This window comes from Nyctibius grandis, chromosome 9, assembly GCF_013368605.1.
Source record: "Nyctibius grandis isolate bNycGra1 chromosome 9, bNycGra1.pri, whole genome shotgun sequence".
NCBI lineage: Eukaryota > Metazoa > Chordata > Aves > Nyctibiiformes > Nyctibiidae > Nyctibius > Nyctibius grandis.
Window position 1 is genome coordinate 2,088,895 of NC_090666.1, and position 17,747 is coordinate 2,106,641.

At 39.7% G+C, this 17,747-nt stretch overlaps 1 protein-coding gene across 1 annotated transcript in view; it reads left to right on the plus strand.

The window, feature by feature from the left end:
• The window catches only part of ZNF804A (zinc finger protein 804A), a 146,666-nt gene that overhangs the window by 109,073 nt on the left and 19,846 nt on the right, over positions 1–17,747 (plus strand). The window contains exon 2 of the mRNA XM_068408218.1: positions 5,029–5,172. Within this exon, the coding sequence (XP_068264319.1) occupies positions 5,029–5,172 (144 nt within the window). The remainder of the gene's footprint in view (positions 1–5,028; positions 5,173–17,747) is intronic.

Sequence of the window (17,747 nt, forward strand, 5' to 3'; positions counted from 1 at the left end):
AAAAAATGAGGACAGCGTTAGGAAGCAGACAGCACTAATTAGAATAAATTTTGCTATTTCCTTCTAATTTCACTGTGTTATCTGAATGCTAGGGTGTTTACCTAAACGTGAAATACTGTCTGTGTTTATTCGGAAGCTGAGAAAACCAGTTGTATAATTATTTGCATGACTTCAATAACATTTCCAAGTGCGCACATAGCAGAATACTGATTAGTTCTCTTGTATGTAATAAGTGTTTTGGTTGGAGCAGGTTGTCTGCAGGTAATCTTGAACAGAAAATAAAGGTAGGGTGGGGTTTGTTCAGCCTCTGATGTTCAATTAATGGATGGGTCTTCAGGGTACCACTTCTTCCTTGGGCCCCATCCTCACCCAGCGCAGTAAAGCAGTGGGGTCATTCCTTTGCCTGAAAGGAGAATGTCAGAAGGGAGCAAGAAATCAAGGAAATAGCATCTGGTGTTTGTGGCCTTACGAGTTTTAGGGTGATATCACATCTCACAGCTAATGGGAAAGTTTCAGGTAAGGTAATCATAAAGATCTGACAAGATTCTTGGTATTTATTTTCCCAGCCAGTCTCCTTGTAAAGTCGGTATGAAACTGAAACTCACTCGACACTGCTTGGAAATGAATTTGTTAAGATCGATGAGTAATTTGATCAGTGCATCTAATTGCCTTTTGCTTTGGTCTCGCTGCCTTGATAAGGACAGGAACCTTATAAATAATTAGATTTGGTACTAGACTGCATTAATATTATTAATGTATTCTATTTTTTATTTATTCCTTCAAGTGCATCAGTGGATGATGTATAAACTGCTTACATGAAGAAGCATGATATGGGAAGAGACTAATAAAAATATGTACCAAATAATACCAAGATTGGTAGCAAAGGAGATGTTAGTAAATTGTACATTTTATTCAGTGAACTCTGCTTCTTCATATTGTCTTTATAATACCTAGTAAATATACCAGAAATGAAGGAATCCATTGTTAATTATGTCCATGGGTATCACAGTTAATTGGCTATAGGGAAGTGTGCTTTTAAGCTATGGCTGGTTTTTCCCTTGATTTGTTTTTCTTTTTTGGTTTTTTTTTTGGAAACAGCATATTTTTAGGCAGATTCTTTCATATAAATACAGCTACTACATAGAGTAATTTTGCCAAATCAAGAGTATTAGCTGGAGGTTTTTGACAATGTTCAAATTACAATTTTGCCTTTTTTTTTTTTAATTATTGGTACAGAAAAAAATGCTTTAAATATTTTTTGTGAAACAAGGTTACGCTGGAACATCTGTCAGGTCTAATGTGGTCTAATCCAGAGGATCAGACCAGAGCGGTCTAATCCTCTCTGGGATGACCGTACCAGTAAATTATCCTGAAGAAAGGGTTTATTTCTCTAATACATTTTACTTTGCAGTGACTGCAGGCCTGACCCTCTTAAGTCTACAGTAAATGCAGAATAGCTTACTGCAATAAAAGGAGCTCACATTCATTGTAAAGCAAGAATACTCACACTGACAATCACCATGGAGTATATGCTGGATTATAATTTCACATTCTTACTTTTTTTTCCTAGCTGACCTTTCTGCACACAGCAGAAGTATGAGCCTGAAGTGCACTCCATAAAAATATCCGTTAGATTGAGGCATCCAGTCAACTCTCCAGAGTTATCTATGTAAAGTGTTCAGTGTTTCTGTAGCGTTCCTTCTTTTTCTCTTGTATAAGAGGAGCAGAAAGTCGAGTCTAGTCAGTGTCAGGTAGCCTCTGTGGATGAAGCCCGCTTTTAATCCAGTTTATTAGACATTTGCAGTAGCATTTGCCCCAGCTTAGGGCTTTGGAGGATGGAGAACACAGATTTAGAGAAATAAAGCCAGCTGATAGATGTGATCACTTATTAGAGATCTTTCATATAAATTATGAAAAATAGCTACAGTGAGCTATAGCTGTAGGCTTTCAGATAACAAGCCTTTCAGGAAAAAAATAATGAAACTAAGCGACACTCAGTTCTGAGTTTCATTACCACGCTGAATCATAATTCAAAGTTCTTTTAAAACTTCCAGGGCGGTTTGCAAATCTTGATGAAATTGAGACTAGGCTTGATCATATTTAACCAGTTTAAGTGAGTTTTTTGGCTGCTACTTTACTCCAGGAATATTTCTCTCCAGTAAGTTTCCAGGTCATTTCTGTCTGCAACCCATTGCTCAGTACTATCAAGGTCCAGGGACTGTAATTTTTGTACTGTCAGTTTTTGGGCAGTTATCCCTCATCAAAATTGATAGAGCGAGTGAAAGCCCCCTCTTCCAAGGTAGTATGCCTTGTGAAATCAATAGCAGTAGCCTAGCAGGCAGAGAACCCGCAGCCTGTATTCTTAAGTTTCATTAAGGGCTTTTTTTTTGTGCGTATATGTGCAACACAATAAGCCGAAGATATCTGGAGAGGTGATGCGATATCTTTTCCCACCAGATTAAAATAAAATTGATAAGTGTCATCTGGTGGTCTTAGAGGCCAACATGAAGAAACTACCAGAGAGCAGTAACTGAGAAACAGAGTGTTTGTCATTATGAATGACCCAGTCAAAGGGAATAGAAAAGTGGGTGTTTATGACCTTTTCCCAATATGCAACAACTGAAACTAGCAGAATGCAGCTGCAAAGCAAAGGGAGTTGTCCTTAGTTAAGAGTTACTTTCCTTCGTTGTACGGAATAAAATCTCACACAGGTTCAAAAGGTTGACCTGCTCCAATACAGCGATTTATATGTTCCTAAGGTCAAATGCTTTTGGCTCTTGTCATTTAAAAGTCCTGGTTTTCCTCTCCCCCATGCGTGATTCAACTCCATTATTATATTCCATTCACTTACTTGCATCTAATTTAGATGATGTGATGACGTTCTTTACTGTTTCTGAAACTGTGATGTAATATTGTAATGTAAAATTAACCCTACACCCGAAAGAGCCCTAGCTGAAGGAATTTAGTAGTAGAAACCCCAAGATCATGATGAGATTTTATTATGTTGCAGTAAAAGTTGTTTATGGGGTCTCTGCTCCATTGGCATGTCAAATATAATTGCATTCAGATTAGATCCTGCTGTATAATAAGTCTATTGTTTCAAAACTGGTGCTTTATGTCGAGAGGAACACCAATGAAGTTACGTAACTTTATTCAAGGTATTACGCTACATTAGTAAGTCTTGCAATATTTTGCTTGAGGGTTAATCAACAACGTGGTGTGAGATCTTTATATAAAGAAAAATTATTATTCAATTCAGTGTTCTTCTCTTAGAATACATCACATGTGCTCATCCTTCAGAGATGCCTTATCTAATATTTCAGAGTTCTGATAATTCCCACAAATCCAGAATTTTCTTTTTGGCGTTTTAAGAAAGCAAAATTAGGTGGCATCCCTTTGTAGACTATGAGAATGACTTTTAAAGTGTTTCAGGGGAGTATATCTCCTCAGGGGCTCTACATGCTGTCTCCACTGCTCTCCTAAACATAGGCATCTTGGTGATAATCGAAGTGCTTCAAAACCTGTAGTTCCTTACTAGTTGATACTAAGTGCAGAGTTTCCACCTAGGTTTCCATACAGCATAAATGTATTTCAAACTGTAAAAGACTGCTGTTTCTTGAAATAAAATGCTAATTCACTTTGGTTTTAAATGAAACAGATTTTTCTGAAACATCGCTTGAGAAGTGTGTGAATTCCTCGTGTGTCAGCCAGTATCCAAAACACCACTCTGAAGGGAGTTTTGCAACTCCTTTAATGGACAAAGTTTTGGTGAGGGAGTACCTCAGTTTGAGTATGAATCAATGGTGTTGACTAGCACTTTGATCATGCTGAATTATATTTAAAGTACTATTTTAAATAAGTACTTTGTGAATATAATTCTAATTGAAGGACAATTCCTCTCTTTTTTTAAATAAGCATCATTGTTATGAAAATATTATAATCTGATAAACATAAATTTTCCATTTTAAACTCTCGAAAATATATTGGAGGTATACAAGTCCTAAGCTGTGAAAACTGTTAGCCAATAGGGAATTTTTTCCCCAAATTAACTCAGTTTTGGGTGTTCTGATTACGTGATCATCTTTCATGTTAATCTAACCAAAGAAGGAAGAAGACAAAACCAAGGGGAATTTAGGGTCAGTTCCAAAGAGCTCACAGCAATGAAATTTTGTGAAACAAATCAAAGGGCTGTGTTTTCTTAAAAAATAGTTGCTGCATTTGGGATTTCAGGGTGTGATTCTATCCCAGACACACTTGTCAAAAGCAGGAGTCACTGCACTGGAGTTATACATGTTCAATGTTTAACTGGTATTAAACTAATTTGAGATGACAGACCATTTCCATGCTCTTTCCGAACAGGCCATGTTATCATCAATGTATTTAGGAAATTAATAAACATTACTTGTTTATAATTTGCTCATAAATGATAAGCGAGGTTATTTATAATGCTTTTGCTAATGTATGGTAAAGGGAGATGTGGGTCTGTCCTAATACTGGGTGACAAATATCAAAGCTATGGCAGATACTCGTTACATCTCAGCTATGAAAATGTTCCTCATGTTTTCACGTGTACATGCATCCAAGAAGGACCCAGTAGGGTTTCTTTAATTTTGTTTTCTTTTTAGTAAACGTACTTTCTTGTAAAAACCTGATAACTACATTATTGCAGTTTGTATCTTCGTGCTTATTCTGCTTGGGTGTATTACCTAGCAGATCTTGGACTGAAATTAACTGGAAAATAGCCTTCAGCGTGATAAATATTTGTATTTAGATGGAACCTGGGGAAATCCTTCTAGCCTCTGACAGAGCCCCTAAGGGGAGCTGGCAACTGTATAGCAAATTGCAGTGTGCAAATCTTCAGCCTCGCAGCAGATACGGTAAATATGTGCAGTGTAACACAGCAAATATGTGAAGGCTTTTAGTTACAGAGGTGTGTAAATGTTTACAAATGTGATTAACTGCAGAGCACAAAATCCATTCACAGCATCAAAGGCAAAACTAAAATTACTTTTTCCCGCCCCCCTCCAGGATTATGCTGAAAAGAAAAACACGATAGCAAAAGCTCTGGAAGATCTTAAAGCCAACTTCTACTGTGAACTCTGTGACAAGCAGTACTATAAACACCAGGAGTTTGACAATCACATTAACTCTTATGATCATGCTCACAAACAGGTAAGAGGAATCTGCTCACTACTTCAACTTAGTTTCAGGTAGAATAATGAAATAAGATGTTCTTCAGGCGGGCTTGGAAATCACAGCTGCGTTGTGCCCAAATTTCAGGTTCTGGGAAACAAAATACACTGTTTTTGTAGAAACAAATCTTAACATGAAGATTTTACCATCAAAAATTCTGAGATGGAAAGGGAAATGTGAACAGTTAAATTGTGAAGAGGAACAGGGAATGATGAAAAATATTATTAAAAGTGTAAATGTACAGTTTCCTTGTTATCAGATCAATTTTGCACATAAATACTGTGGTATACCCAAGAGATGACTTACTGGGAAGCATTTATTGCAGCAGATGTGGATAGGAAGCTTGACGTCCTCTCTAGTAAACTTCCTTTTAGTGCGGATACAGTTCTGAAATGGGCTATGATTTTACTTAAATGCATTGAATATAAAAAAACTGTGGTAATGAAAAGTTTCTGGCTCAGCTCGCAATAAGATATGTGTTAGCTTTAAAACACTGGTATTTGCATTTTTACCACCGCATTTTGTCACTGCCCCTCGAAGTTGTACATCCTACTTCAGTAATGTAGGAGCAGTGCTTCCACATAACAAGAGAGGCAATACATCCCAGGGCAACGTCCTGGTCTCCTGAGGGGTCAGGACTATGTAATTCAGAGGAAAATACAATGCATCTTGACTCCACCAAAGAGATATTTAATGATAATGTAAAGATACGTAATAACTGTACAGGAAATTTCTACTTAGTCCACTTAGCTGGTAATTATTCTGTGTCTTTTTTTTTTTAATCTGATGAAATCAGATGGTTGTGGATCTGGACTGATTGCTTTTCAGTCTAATTGAATCTCCCCTTGTCCTGTAATTCTGCTCAGGGTGAACGTAGATGAGTTGCTACACATGTTTTATATCGTATTATGTAAGCCAATGATTTACTTTTCTTTACTTCTGCACCTCTCCTGAAACACTTCCCTCTCTCTCTCTCTCACTGGTATTTTTATTTAGCCCTTAATTTACACTGTCAGCATGTTTAGTGATTTAGTTTTGAGAACTATGGAGATGTTGACCTCAGCAGCAATAGCAATGTATGAGAAGCTGGAGAGAAAGATATATTAGATAAGAAATTAGCAGGTAGCTTCATGGCATCCTGTAGATATTTATTATGAGTTGCAAATATTCTTAGTTAAAATACAGCTGGAACTGATTCTTCGGGTGTTACGTTCACACAGCAGCACCTCATTAATGGAAGGCAGGAAAAAAGAAGTGATGGGCAGAGTCTTCCCCACTTGAACTCTCTTTGGATTTTTATTTATTAATTTTTAAGTGCTCTGAAGCACTTTTAAATAATGAGCACCTGAAGGCTGCAGTGTTCATTCTTCTCTTCAGTATTGATGAAAAATTGATTTTGAAACTGAGGTCAGGTGCGAGACTGAACAGGGACTTGTTTCCAGTGGTTCTTGTAGTTACTCTTGTTTTCTGATAGCTTTAGACAGGAGACGGTGGGCGATGTGCCAGTGTCTGATGGAGCACGGCAGATCCTGCCTCTCCACCTTCTGTGTAGGGGGCCTGTGTGTCTGTGTTTGCGTGGGGCTTTGTGGGTGTGTTTGGTGACACACAGGAAGCCATCCTCTTCCTCTGTAAGACCTCCACAACTCTAATCTCCCTGGTAGGAAATCAGAGAAAAGTTTCTAGTTTTCCAGTGGAAAAAAAAAGTGTATGGATGCTTGTTTGGGCAAAGTAATAATTTTCTGTAATATTACTGGCAAATAAGACTATTGATTTCTGAGATTAAAACGCTAAGTCAAGTTTAACTCTTCTGGAGTGTTTTTTGTGGTGGTTTCTACTGGTGTTACAAAGAAAAACCATTCCTCTTCCCATATTTTGGGTGAAAAAGGGGGCAGGCAGCATATGCTGCAGTGCAGGCTCACTCAGATTTGCTCGATTTTCAGGGAACTTCATACCACATGCTTTTTTTGAGTAACCTGATTTTCCTAAGTGTGCAAGACCCATTTGCAGATGCTACTGTTGAATGCTCTGATTTTGTCTTGAAACTTCCCACGTCAACGGCAGAAGTTTTCCAGCAGTTCAGTAGGGGTGAGAGGGACAGATAAGGTGTCTTTGGGTTTTGCTTCATATTTTTCTCTAACTTTCTCCCTTCAGTCACACCTTTCTACTAATAATGGACAGGTATGAGGAAGCACTTACTAGAAGAAGTTTCCTGTGATCGAAGAACAGTTGTAAGCATGTGCAGCCAGTTCAGTTTCAGTGACCCCAGCACCTGACAGTGGTTTCTATGTGATGGAAAGCTCTGCCTAAACCTGAGTTCATCCCAGCTGTTCTGAAAAGCCGTATTTAGTCCTAATTGAGCACTCTGTTATCACACCATCTAAACCATGAGATGATTTGTCAGAGACAATGTTCATAACAGCTCCTGTACCTCAGTTTTATTGTAGAAGGTTTCCTTTTTCTTTCCATCGATTCAAAGGTTGCTAGCACAGAAAATTTACAGTATTTAAAAGACAAGATTTTATCATTGTTGTTTTCCTCTGTTGGATGGGGGGCCCTATACTGTCAGGGGTTGGTTGTGTTTTGATTTATTGTGTCTTATAGCTTCTGAACACCCGCTTGGAAGGTAGTCTGAGGTCCTTCTGACCAGTCCAGAAGGAAAGGGTAGGAATAGGGCAAAACTAATTTTATTTCCTAGGACCTGAAGGAGTTCAGACCAGCGTCTCAAGATCTCCACTGCCTCTGTTACTGTTTTCTTGTTCTTAGCTTTCACAATATGGTTTGGAGAGCAATATCTGTAGCCTTTATACTCCTGGAAAAACAACTTGCAAGCAGTCAGCAATAATGGAGAAACGACAACAAAAAAAAAAAAAGCTGTGATGAAAAATAAAATTAATAGCCCTAATGTATTTGCATCTAGAGATGCAAATACAATCAATTAAGTAAATTATAAGTAGGAATTTTTCCCCGCAGAATCAGAGGTCATTTCTCAACTGTATCTCCCTGCATTAAAATCATCTCCCTGCTCTAAAAATGTATTTAAAATTGCATAGAAGTGCTACAACACGAATTATGCAGGAAGACTAAATTAGTAGGTGTCTTCTTTCCCTGTTACGGACACAGATTTCTCCTGTCTACATTTTTCTCCTCTCTACGTGTTTTTCTTCTTTGCAGGTTTGTTAGGAGGTCAGTGCCAAATAGGTTAGAGAATATCAATCTGTAGCCAATCAGAAGCCCAAACTTTGAACATCTTTGTGTTTGAATAAATATTTTAGGGAATGTGGGTGAAGAAAATGAGATTTGGAAGCGGAAGGTTGTGGTTAGGCGTAACAATAATAATAAACCCATAATTTTACTAAAGCTATACCTCCTGTGAGGTATGAAGCATGTAAGGTATAAAGTAAGAGCAGTATAGCACGTTTGGGGATGACTGTTCTCAGCAAAGATAACTGGATGTTATCAGCTGTTTGACTCTGCAATTTAACAACATTGGAAATAATGATTCTCAAAAACAAGTGTCCTTTTCTAGAGCAGTATGTCGATCAAGAGCTTTATTGTAGTACAGAATAAAAGCTTAAGAGCTTCAAAAATGTTCTGAAGATTTGCTTTATAAACAGAACAAATGGGATATATAGTGGGTCAGAGTTTTGGGGATGCTCACCAATAAGGGATTTCATAAAATAAGAATATTAAAACTTCTGTTTCTCCAGTTTTAAGTGTAGCCCTTCCTGTGGGTAAGCTGGAGTTGGTTACCTGATAGAGTAACAGTGGAGATCACAAGGAGTGATGCAGAGCAAGACAGCGCTCGTTTAGTGACACGTGTCTGGCTTTGCTAGGCTCTGCTTGATGAGACGTGCCTGAGAGGGGAAGCTGGAGGCAGAGCCCAAGGCTGGCTGCTCTCAGCTGGGTCCCGTCCAGCTGCTCTCAGCTGGTCAGCAGCCCCGCTATAGCTCTGTGCTACCTGACATCGCATTGCATTTTGCTGGACCTTGCTGTGCACTGAGCCGAGCCAGGAGGGGCGTTTGAGATGACAGAACAGCCAAGAAGGCCATGGTGAGAATTTATGGCTCTGAAAATCCCTGAGAGGGATAAAATAAATCACTTCTTCAAACACCACCTAGGCTGCTCCTGGATCAGAAACATGCCCGTAAGGATGTCTCGGTGCCAAGCCCATGGTGTCTTGTGTGACTGAGGGGGCGGGAGAGCGGGGATGGGCAGCAGGAAGGCAGCTGCAGTGCCAGCTTCACCCCTTGGTGGGCAAAGCGGGACCCTAGGGCATGCCATTGGATGGAGCTCGGGGGAAACTGCGGTGGGAAGCACTCCCAGTGTCCTTTTTCCATTCCTTGCAAGTGCAAAGAATCCTTTGCAATCCATTTCAGTGCGCTTTCTCTTCTCTGGAGCTAAGTGACTTATCGCTTTTCATAGCAGATAGGATTCTTGCAGCTGAATTTTCTGGAATGGAGAAATTTTATATTCCTTCAGCTTGATTCTCACGTTAGGAAAGAGCAGCATCTCTGTGTATCCTTATGGGCAGGCAGTCTTAACTTTCAGAATGTTAAGCAAGCATAGATGAGGATTTAAAGTTTTTTGTGTGAATCAGTCTTGTGTAGCTCTTTCTTACTCTTATTATTGCTTTCCCAGAATGTAACTTGGCATCTCTCCCTATATTTTTTTTTCCTCAGGAAAAGATAGTCATCTTTGAGGCCTTTTTAAATATGAAGGGAACACAAAAATCTTCACCTGTGTTCACATACGTGTGTATATTTGTAATGCACATATAACCACAAAATAACCCCCTCCTCTTCCAGACACACGCTGCTCTATCACTGTATTTCAATTTTTTTTTACCATGAATATTGCATTGTTTAATGGTCTTTTGTGGTTGGGTTGGGGTTGGTTAGTTTGTTTTTACTAAAAAGCTTCCTTTTAAGTTTTCTTGATTGGTATCAGTGTAACGGAGTATTTAGGCACTCTGTAGCTCAAAACCTGCACTGATGGGTTAGATGAAGATATTCTTGACTAAAATATTAATACTGCAAAATCCAATTTTGTTGCCAACTAACATTCTGTTTCCTCATTACCCAAAAAGATGTATCACTACCTTCCTGCCTTAGTAATTATAGCAGAGAAGATACTGCATAACAGTTTCTGGTTTCGTCTTTGGGAAGTTCTGTTCTGTAATAATGATTGATTAACTAATTGACTTATTTTTTCTGAAAAGGTGTTTTTTAGAACAAACATAATTACAGTAGAGAAGTACATACTCTATGTGTCCCACTAATAGCCTGCAAACAGAATATTAAGCCCATGCACTGACACTTCTGATTCCACGAGGAGCCCTTTAACTCAGGAGTAGCCTTACCCAGCTGCAACCCTTCCTCAGTTTAGAAACTTGGTATTTATCCCCAGTTCTTTATTTTTTCCTGGTTTGAATTATTGCAGCCTTCTCCTTTCTGTTCTTTTCAATATCCAGATCAGTCTGACAACCTGATAAACCACTGGTGTTATATTTCCATGCAAAAAAAATTACAAATTTAGTTTCCAAATCTAGACTGAGCGTGTTACTTTGGGGAGGGGGGGAAATACAGCGCCAATGCAGAGAGGGAGGGAGGAATAAGGGACAAGAGGAACCGTGGCTTACTCAGCACATTTTTCTCCCTGGCATGCATTTCACCTATTGTGTGGTTCACTCTTTTATTTAAAACTCTACTCATGAATTTCAGTTCAGCTTTGTCTCTTTAAATCAATTTCTAAAGCTTTCGAGATGTAACTTAGCTGAACTTGAGGCTAATTTTAAACTTCGCTTTTCTGTATCGGCGCTTATCAGGTTTCTGCTGTTTGGCCAACACTGTTGCAAAAGAAAATACATTTTTCCATTCAGCACTAAGATAAGAATGGGCATAATAATTAGGATTTGAAGATAGGAAATAATATAGTGTTTCCTTACGTGATTCCTGAGGCACCATGCATATTTTGGCATGCAGCGTTTTGATGGGGAGAAATGATTAAAACCTCGTGTTATACAGACTTGGAGATCAGATGATAGTTTGCCTACGACTTGCTTTGTTGTGTCAGGCTATAGATCAGCTAAGCCATTATCTGGAAGAAAAATATTCTTTTTTATTTTCATTCATTCCTTAACAGAATCAATCTCCCAAAGTTAATTTAAGCGTTATTATGGCTGCGAAGTTCAAGCCAATCAACCGAATACCTTTGCTGTACTTTTCAGGAATTCCAAATGCAGTCCCATTGCTGCCCTGACAGTAACCAAGTAGAACGTAGAATATGTGTAAGTAATTAATAATATGAAAAGCATTTGGGTTTTGAGCTGTCAGTGATCATAGAGAAAAATGGTGTTTACAATGAAGTTTTAAGCTTTCCTAAATGAAGGAGAAACTGATATGTTGCTAGTAATTTATTAATTCTGACCTCTCAAGGTGAATCTTTTCTTTTTTTGTGACATTAACATGATTTAAGTTGCTAAAACAATTAAGTGGTGCCTGTGAATGGTTAGTACTCCATGCCTGATGCTGCAAAAGCCACCTTATAGTTTTCTGTTGGCTACCATAAAAAAAGTTTTGGGTTTGTTTTTTTTTTTTCCTTTAGGAGCGATGCTAGAATTCTATTTTATGCCCTACAGCTTGTACATGCTGGCTTACATGTGAGAGTTCATTCTTCCTTGGGAAGAACTGTGCAACCTTTTCAGCACAAGCCCCAGTAAATCTTAGGGTAATTATCGCAGTCTGTGCTGATCCATGCAGAATCAATCCTGCTTTCATTTCAGAACAAAGCTTTTTCTTTTTCCAGTGGTGGTTCTGACCAGTTGATGAAACATAACGTTGAAATCAGCGTTGCCTTCTGTGAAGAGATGTGGTGAGACTAAACAAGATGTATGGAAGTGATAGTTGGTGTCCCTCAAGTGATGATTCCTGCTCAGTCTGTGTGCAGTGGGACATCGGGACTTCTGCAGAGCCAGGGGGTCACTTAGGGTAAATCTAAGGAAAAGCTGTATGCCTTGAGCACACGACTAGTGCTGCAGTTTCTTTAGGCAGACCAATGCTACTCTAGAAACTATGATTACTGTTGTTCTGCATATTTTAGTTGCTGTTCAGTAGCAGCTTATGCAGAAATGTCTTCAACTTCCTAAACCGTTCTAGGAGCATTCAGCCAAGTCTAAAATATGAACTTGGGTTTTTCTTCTTTTTGCCACATGCAGTCGATGCAGTCTTGGAACAATTTAGCTGCAGAGCCTCTTTTGTGTTTGGTTTTTAATTAGTGCTACAACTACAGCTGTCCAGTAAGGTCTGAGTGACTCCTTAATTTAAACTTTCCCGACGCTCATGCTGCAAATGAATGAAATAAGACAGACTTAAATAAGGGTTCTGTGGGCATTTGAAGGGACAGATGAGGTGAGCAGGAATGCAGCCTGTTTTGACCTCTCTTGACAGACAGGCAGTAGCCCTCATTTAAGAAGATTTCAAGAGTCAGTGGAAAGGAAAGCTGGAAGTGTGCCCCTGCCTTCAGTCCTGTTTGTATTTTGGATTCAGCTGAGCCTTTTCCTTCATCTCAAGGCTACCATACACTGTTATTCCAGTAATACCTCCTGGTTTCTCACTGTACTTTCACCTGTGCTTGGTCATGACGAACATCCTTGTGACAAACCTGAATTATTCTGTAAAGGACCTTTCCATTTTTTCTGAAGTCTCCACGTGTGACAGAAGAGTAGTGGTTCACCATCGAACAATTGAAAGTGTTGATGTCTTTTGGTTGAATGATTTATTTTTTTAAGACATTCAGTCTGCAGAAGACAATATAAATACAGGCAGCCTACACAACTGTGCCTGCCTCTTGCAGGCATCCTTCTCTTTCCTTGCATTGTATGTTCCAACAGCATGGTGCATCTTTTCTTAAATTAGAACCAACGAGAGACCCATAGTATGCTGTAATATAAATAGTATTAATCCATGTTCAGTCGTGGTTAATGCTACTGCTTTTAAATGCCTGGCTTCTCTGATATGTCTTCCTGCTGCCTTGATATGCAGTCTTCACAGAATCACAGCATCACAGAATCACAGAATGTCAGGGATTGGAAGGGACCTCGAAAGATCATCTAGTCCAATCCCCTGCCGGAGCAGGATCACCTAGATCATATCACACAGGAACGCGTCCAGGCGGGTTTTGAATGTCTCCAGAGAAGGAGACTCCACAACCTCTCTGGGCAGCCTGTATTTGTTTGAGGATACTTAAGGCTATCAGCAGTCCCTGTCTCATGGACAAAAGGCCTGGCATTGCTGTCACTAGGTGTGATAAGGAATGGAAGGCTGTATCGATATCAAAGTGAACTCACAAATGGGACAAATCAGAAAAAAATAAAATAAGTGAACGAAGCATTAAAATGATGCTTATCAAACTAATCTTTAGTTGTTTTCACTCTCTTTTGCCAAGCAAACATTAAGCTAACATGAATGGTTCTCTTTTTCTTCTGTTTTGTGGACAGAGGCTGCTGCCACTTCTCCTTCTGTCTCCTCTCTCTTTGCAGTCCCACTTCTCTGTCCCAGCAGGAGACTTTTCTTCTCTGCCATCTCAAGACTCATGTCCTGCTTAATGAATCTTTCTTTTTTCCTTTGTTTGGATGTGGGTACGACACATGCTACTGATGTGGGATACTTCATTTTCTTCCCTCATTTCTGCCCACAGTTACGTGATTTGCATTTCTAAGGAATACCCCAATTAGTATATTTTCCTAGCATCAGCCTACTATATAAGGTTAGTTAAAAGTTAAGTATTGTATAATGAGAAATATATTAAAAATACCATCTAAGATAAATTATTATAGTCTACCTGTGAGTGTTATATGCTCACTGAATAAGCACATGTTTGACTCCTAACCTGTCTCACATCTGCTTTGCCTACAAAGGTTGTAACCTCTTCATTGGTGTTTGCTTCGCACAGTGGAAACTCTAGTCTGAGTTACTCCTTAGCAACCAACACTGCCAACATCTTCAAGTGGCCAGATGGAATATAACTGAGCTCAACTCAGACCTCAAAGAGCAAAGAAGGTTTCTGAGGGGCAGGTGAAATCACTGGGGGACTAACAGCTAAAAAAAAAAATACTCTACAGGGAATATTTGCGAGGAGATCTTTGTGTTCAGATGCTTAAAAGTAGGTCAGGCCTGAAGCAGATGTCTGTCCGCCCCATGCCAGAATTCCTGCAAGGCGTATGCTATACCCAAGCCTATTTTAGGATCCTTTTTCATTTTTTCTTAGCTCAAAACCAAAAATCAGAGTGAGGAGGGGTGGCTGTCCAAGCAAAGCTCTCATAACAGCTGAGCAATAGGATTTGCAATGGTGAGAGCTGGGCAGCCTTAAAATGGTAGGTGTTGAATAACCCCACTTATGATGATGAGGTGGGGGGTTACTTTACTTAAATAATGGTAGGTAATGTCTTAAATGTTAGCTACTTTTTTCCAGATGACTCTGTGGGTAGCAGATTTTCTTTTCCAGCACTGTTCGGGTGTCTTGCTTTGGCTCTGCACACCTGCCCGGCTATGAACAAAGAGAAGCTAGAGTAGCTAATGACTCATCTCTGCCTCAATTAACAGCATGATCAACAAGGTAAAAATAATGTCACATTGTTTTCCTTAAGCAATAGTGAGGAGAAAAGATTGTGTATTAAAAAGTGCTGGCTTTGGAAGCTTTTATTCCCTTGAAAGGGATTTAAGATAAAATGCAAGGTTTATGTCCCCATATGAGTACAACTTCTCTACCTGCTCATCGTACAATGGAGATTCACCATTGCAAAGGGCTTCTGTTCCTTCCTCTGTGGGTATCCATGGGGAGGTTTGGCTCCTTTGCAAGTCCATCAAGTTACCATCTGAACTGGAGTTATTTGTTCTGTAATTTACTGTTAAGTAGGTAACTGAGAGTAACAGGGTTCAAGCAGTGTACGTATCTTTTCTTGGTCTACTGCAGAGGGCGAGCAATTCTGCAAGTGAAGCCAACCCCGTTCTTCATTGTTCTTGGAGCCTGTCACTCCCTGGGCAGGGATGGTGCATAGCTGGAGGATGTAAAGGAGTAGTATGGCATGCCCTCCTGAGCACTGCGCTTCAAGCACTCATTCATATGTGTGCACTTTGGGAAAAAAAAAAAAAAAATCGAAAAAATACACGGTGCTCATAATAAAACCCTAAAATACTAGTGACTTGTGGGAGCACAGATGATTTCTGCAAAGGAAACTGCCTGCTATGCTGCTAAGGAAAATATTTTCTTGTACATTTGTAACTGCCATCATTGACAACAAAATTGCTTGAAATATAAAATAATGGCAGTGTGTTGCCTACCATGACAGAACCTCTAAGAGGTTTTGGCCTTTAGTATGCTTTAATGGGTGCTCTCCAGAGGAACTGACACTCGTTTATTAACTTGTAATTGTCCAAAATAAATCCTGCTTTTTTCCTAGTATATGTTAATTGTGCTGGCTCTTCTGGCCTGACACCTTGACAGCTCTTGTCAGCTTTTAAAAGTTATTCCCTTATGAAAACTATAGCTCTACTGGTTATGCTTCCATAATGGCCTTGCCACTCACCTCGTCGGTGTTTTTCTAATTTTGACATCAAAGTTTGCGCTTAGCATTGCCCCCTGACAGGAGAGTGTTCTCTAATGACTAGCAGTAGGTCAGCGCTCCCTGTTTCGGAGAGAATGCAAAAAAAAGTAAATCCAGCATTTCAGTTTGCAAGTGTACGCCTGGGGCTCTTGCTCTACTAAGGCTCAGGTATTTGCTCTTCATTAAAGAAATGAGGTTGTACAGTAAGCTGATTTATTAGCTATACCACCCAGTGCTCTCATCTCATCAAATCTCACACTGTGCAGGACTAGAGTATCTCAAAATTTCTAAAAAAAGACTGCTAATTAACATTTATGTGCTACAGAACATGATGGTACTTCAACGGGTGGCACTTCTTCCTTTGAGTCAGTATTGGAGCAATATAATTGTGTTGCTGGAGTTGCTGCCTTCAAGATATAAACCAGAGACCTTGACCACCGTGATAATTGAAGTTCCCAGGCTGCTTTCTTAGGAGCGAGGGTGGTAACTCAGTCGTGCACTGGCCAAAATCCAGGCAGGTAATTAGATTCTGTCACATTGATCCCCCCTGCAGCTTCAGCTGGTGATAGTAGCTTCTTCTCTTCCCGTCCTCACTGTTCGGTGTCATTGGTGTGCACCATAAGGCAGCTGCCGCTGTCTAAGTCACGGGCAGTTGTGTTTCGTTGATGAACGATGTGGTTCGGGTGTCCTCCTCAACCCCAGCACCCGGAAAAGAATAAAAAGCAACTGTTACACTGTAGAATTCATTGCTATCGGAAAGATAGGGTCTGGGTAAGGAAAAATACTACTCTTTGAGTGCTTGAGTCACCAGAAGTCACTGGTTTCTCTATTTGGGTTACATGGCAGTAGATGAACGGTGTGATTGCCCTGGCACTAATCAGGTCACATTTAAGAGAACGCCAGTGAAAGGCAATGCTTTTGCTTCCACTCGCTGAAAGTGCAATAGCAGATTATTATTTGGGAGAGTCTGATGTGTTTTGGTGTGGTGGTTTTATCTGATGACTACTCTGATGTGCTCTAGTATCTAAGTTTTAAAAGTATTTCTCCTTCTGACCTGGAAGATGGTGAAGATACAATAATGTGGGGAACACACAGTGACTGGGAGGGGCCAATAAAGGGTTCCTCTTCAAGTTGTTGACTCTTAAGTATAATAACCTCTGTTAAGATGGTGTAATTAATGGTTCCACTACGTCCAGAATCTTTAAGAGTGAAAGGTAAAACTATCAAAATCAGAAATAATTACAGTTTAATTTTCATATTCCAGTTGGGCTGAGCCTGGAAAACCAAGCTGCTAACCCTGTCTCCCCAAAGAGCAGGGACTAGAAAAACTAGTTCTTAGAAAACATGATTGTTGCCCCAGGTTCTCCCATTACCTGTAGGATTAAGAATGAGAAAATGGAAGACATTTCCATCATAAACCCAATTCAGAGAGCCATTACAAAAGACCAGGAATAAGTTGAGGAGCTGTACAAGAGGAAGGATTGACTAATTTAAATGTGAATGGCCATTAAAAGTAACAAAACTTAGTCTTTCCTAAATTTTACATCCCATTGGCCATTTATTTGCTGCTGGTGGATAGAATTAAGCTCTTCTGTAACATGTCAACGGCTGGAGAATGCCTCCAGAGTGGAAGTGGGAGAAGCAATGCTTTCCTTGGCACTAAGCAGAAATCTGGACACAGATTGCAGATGTGCTGCGTACAGGACGCCAGCTGGTGTCTTGAGGGTCAGTGGAAATTTCAAACAGAATGATTTCTTGTTAGTGATACTGCCCCAGGCAGAAGCGAGAGTTGGCAGCATCAAAGTGACATGTACTCTTTGTAGGCACACGAGTTTTGTTCCACAACATCTGCTGAACGAGGAACACAGGTCTAAGCTGTGCTAATGTATCTGCTCGTAAGGGTGCGAGATTGAGAACTCTTTATTGCCTTGTGGAAATCACTAGATCTGGTTTC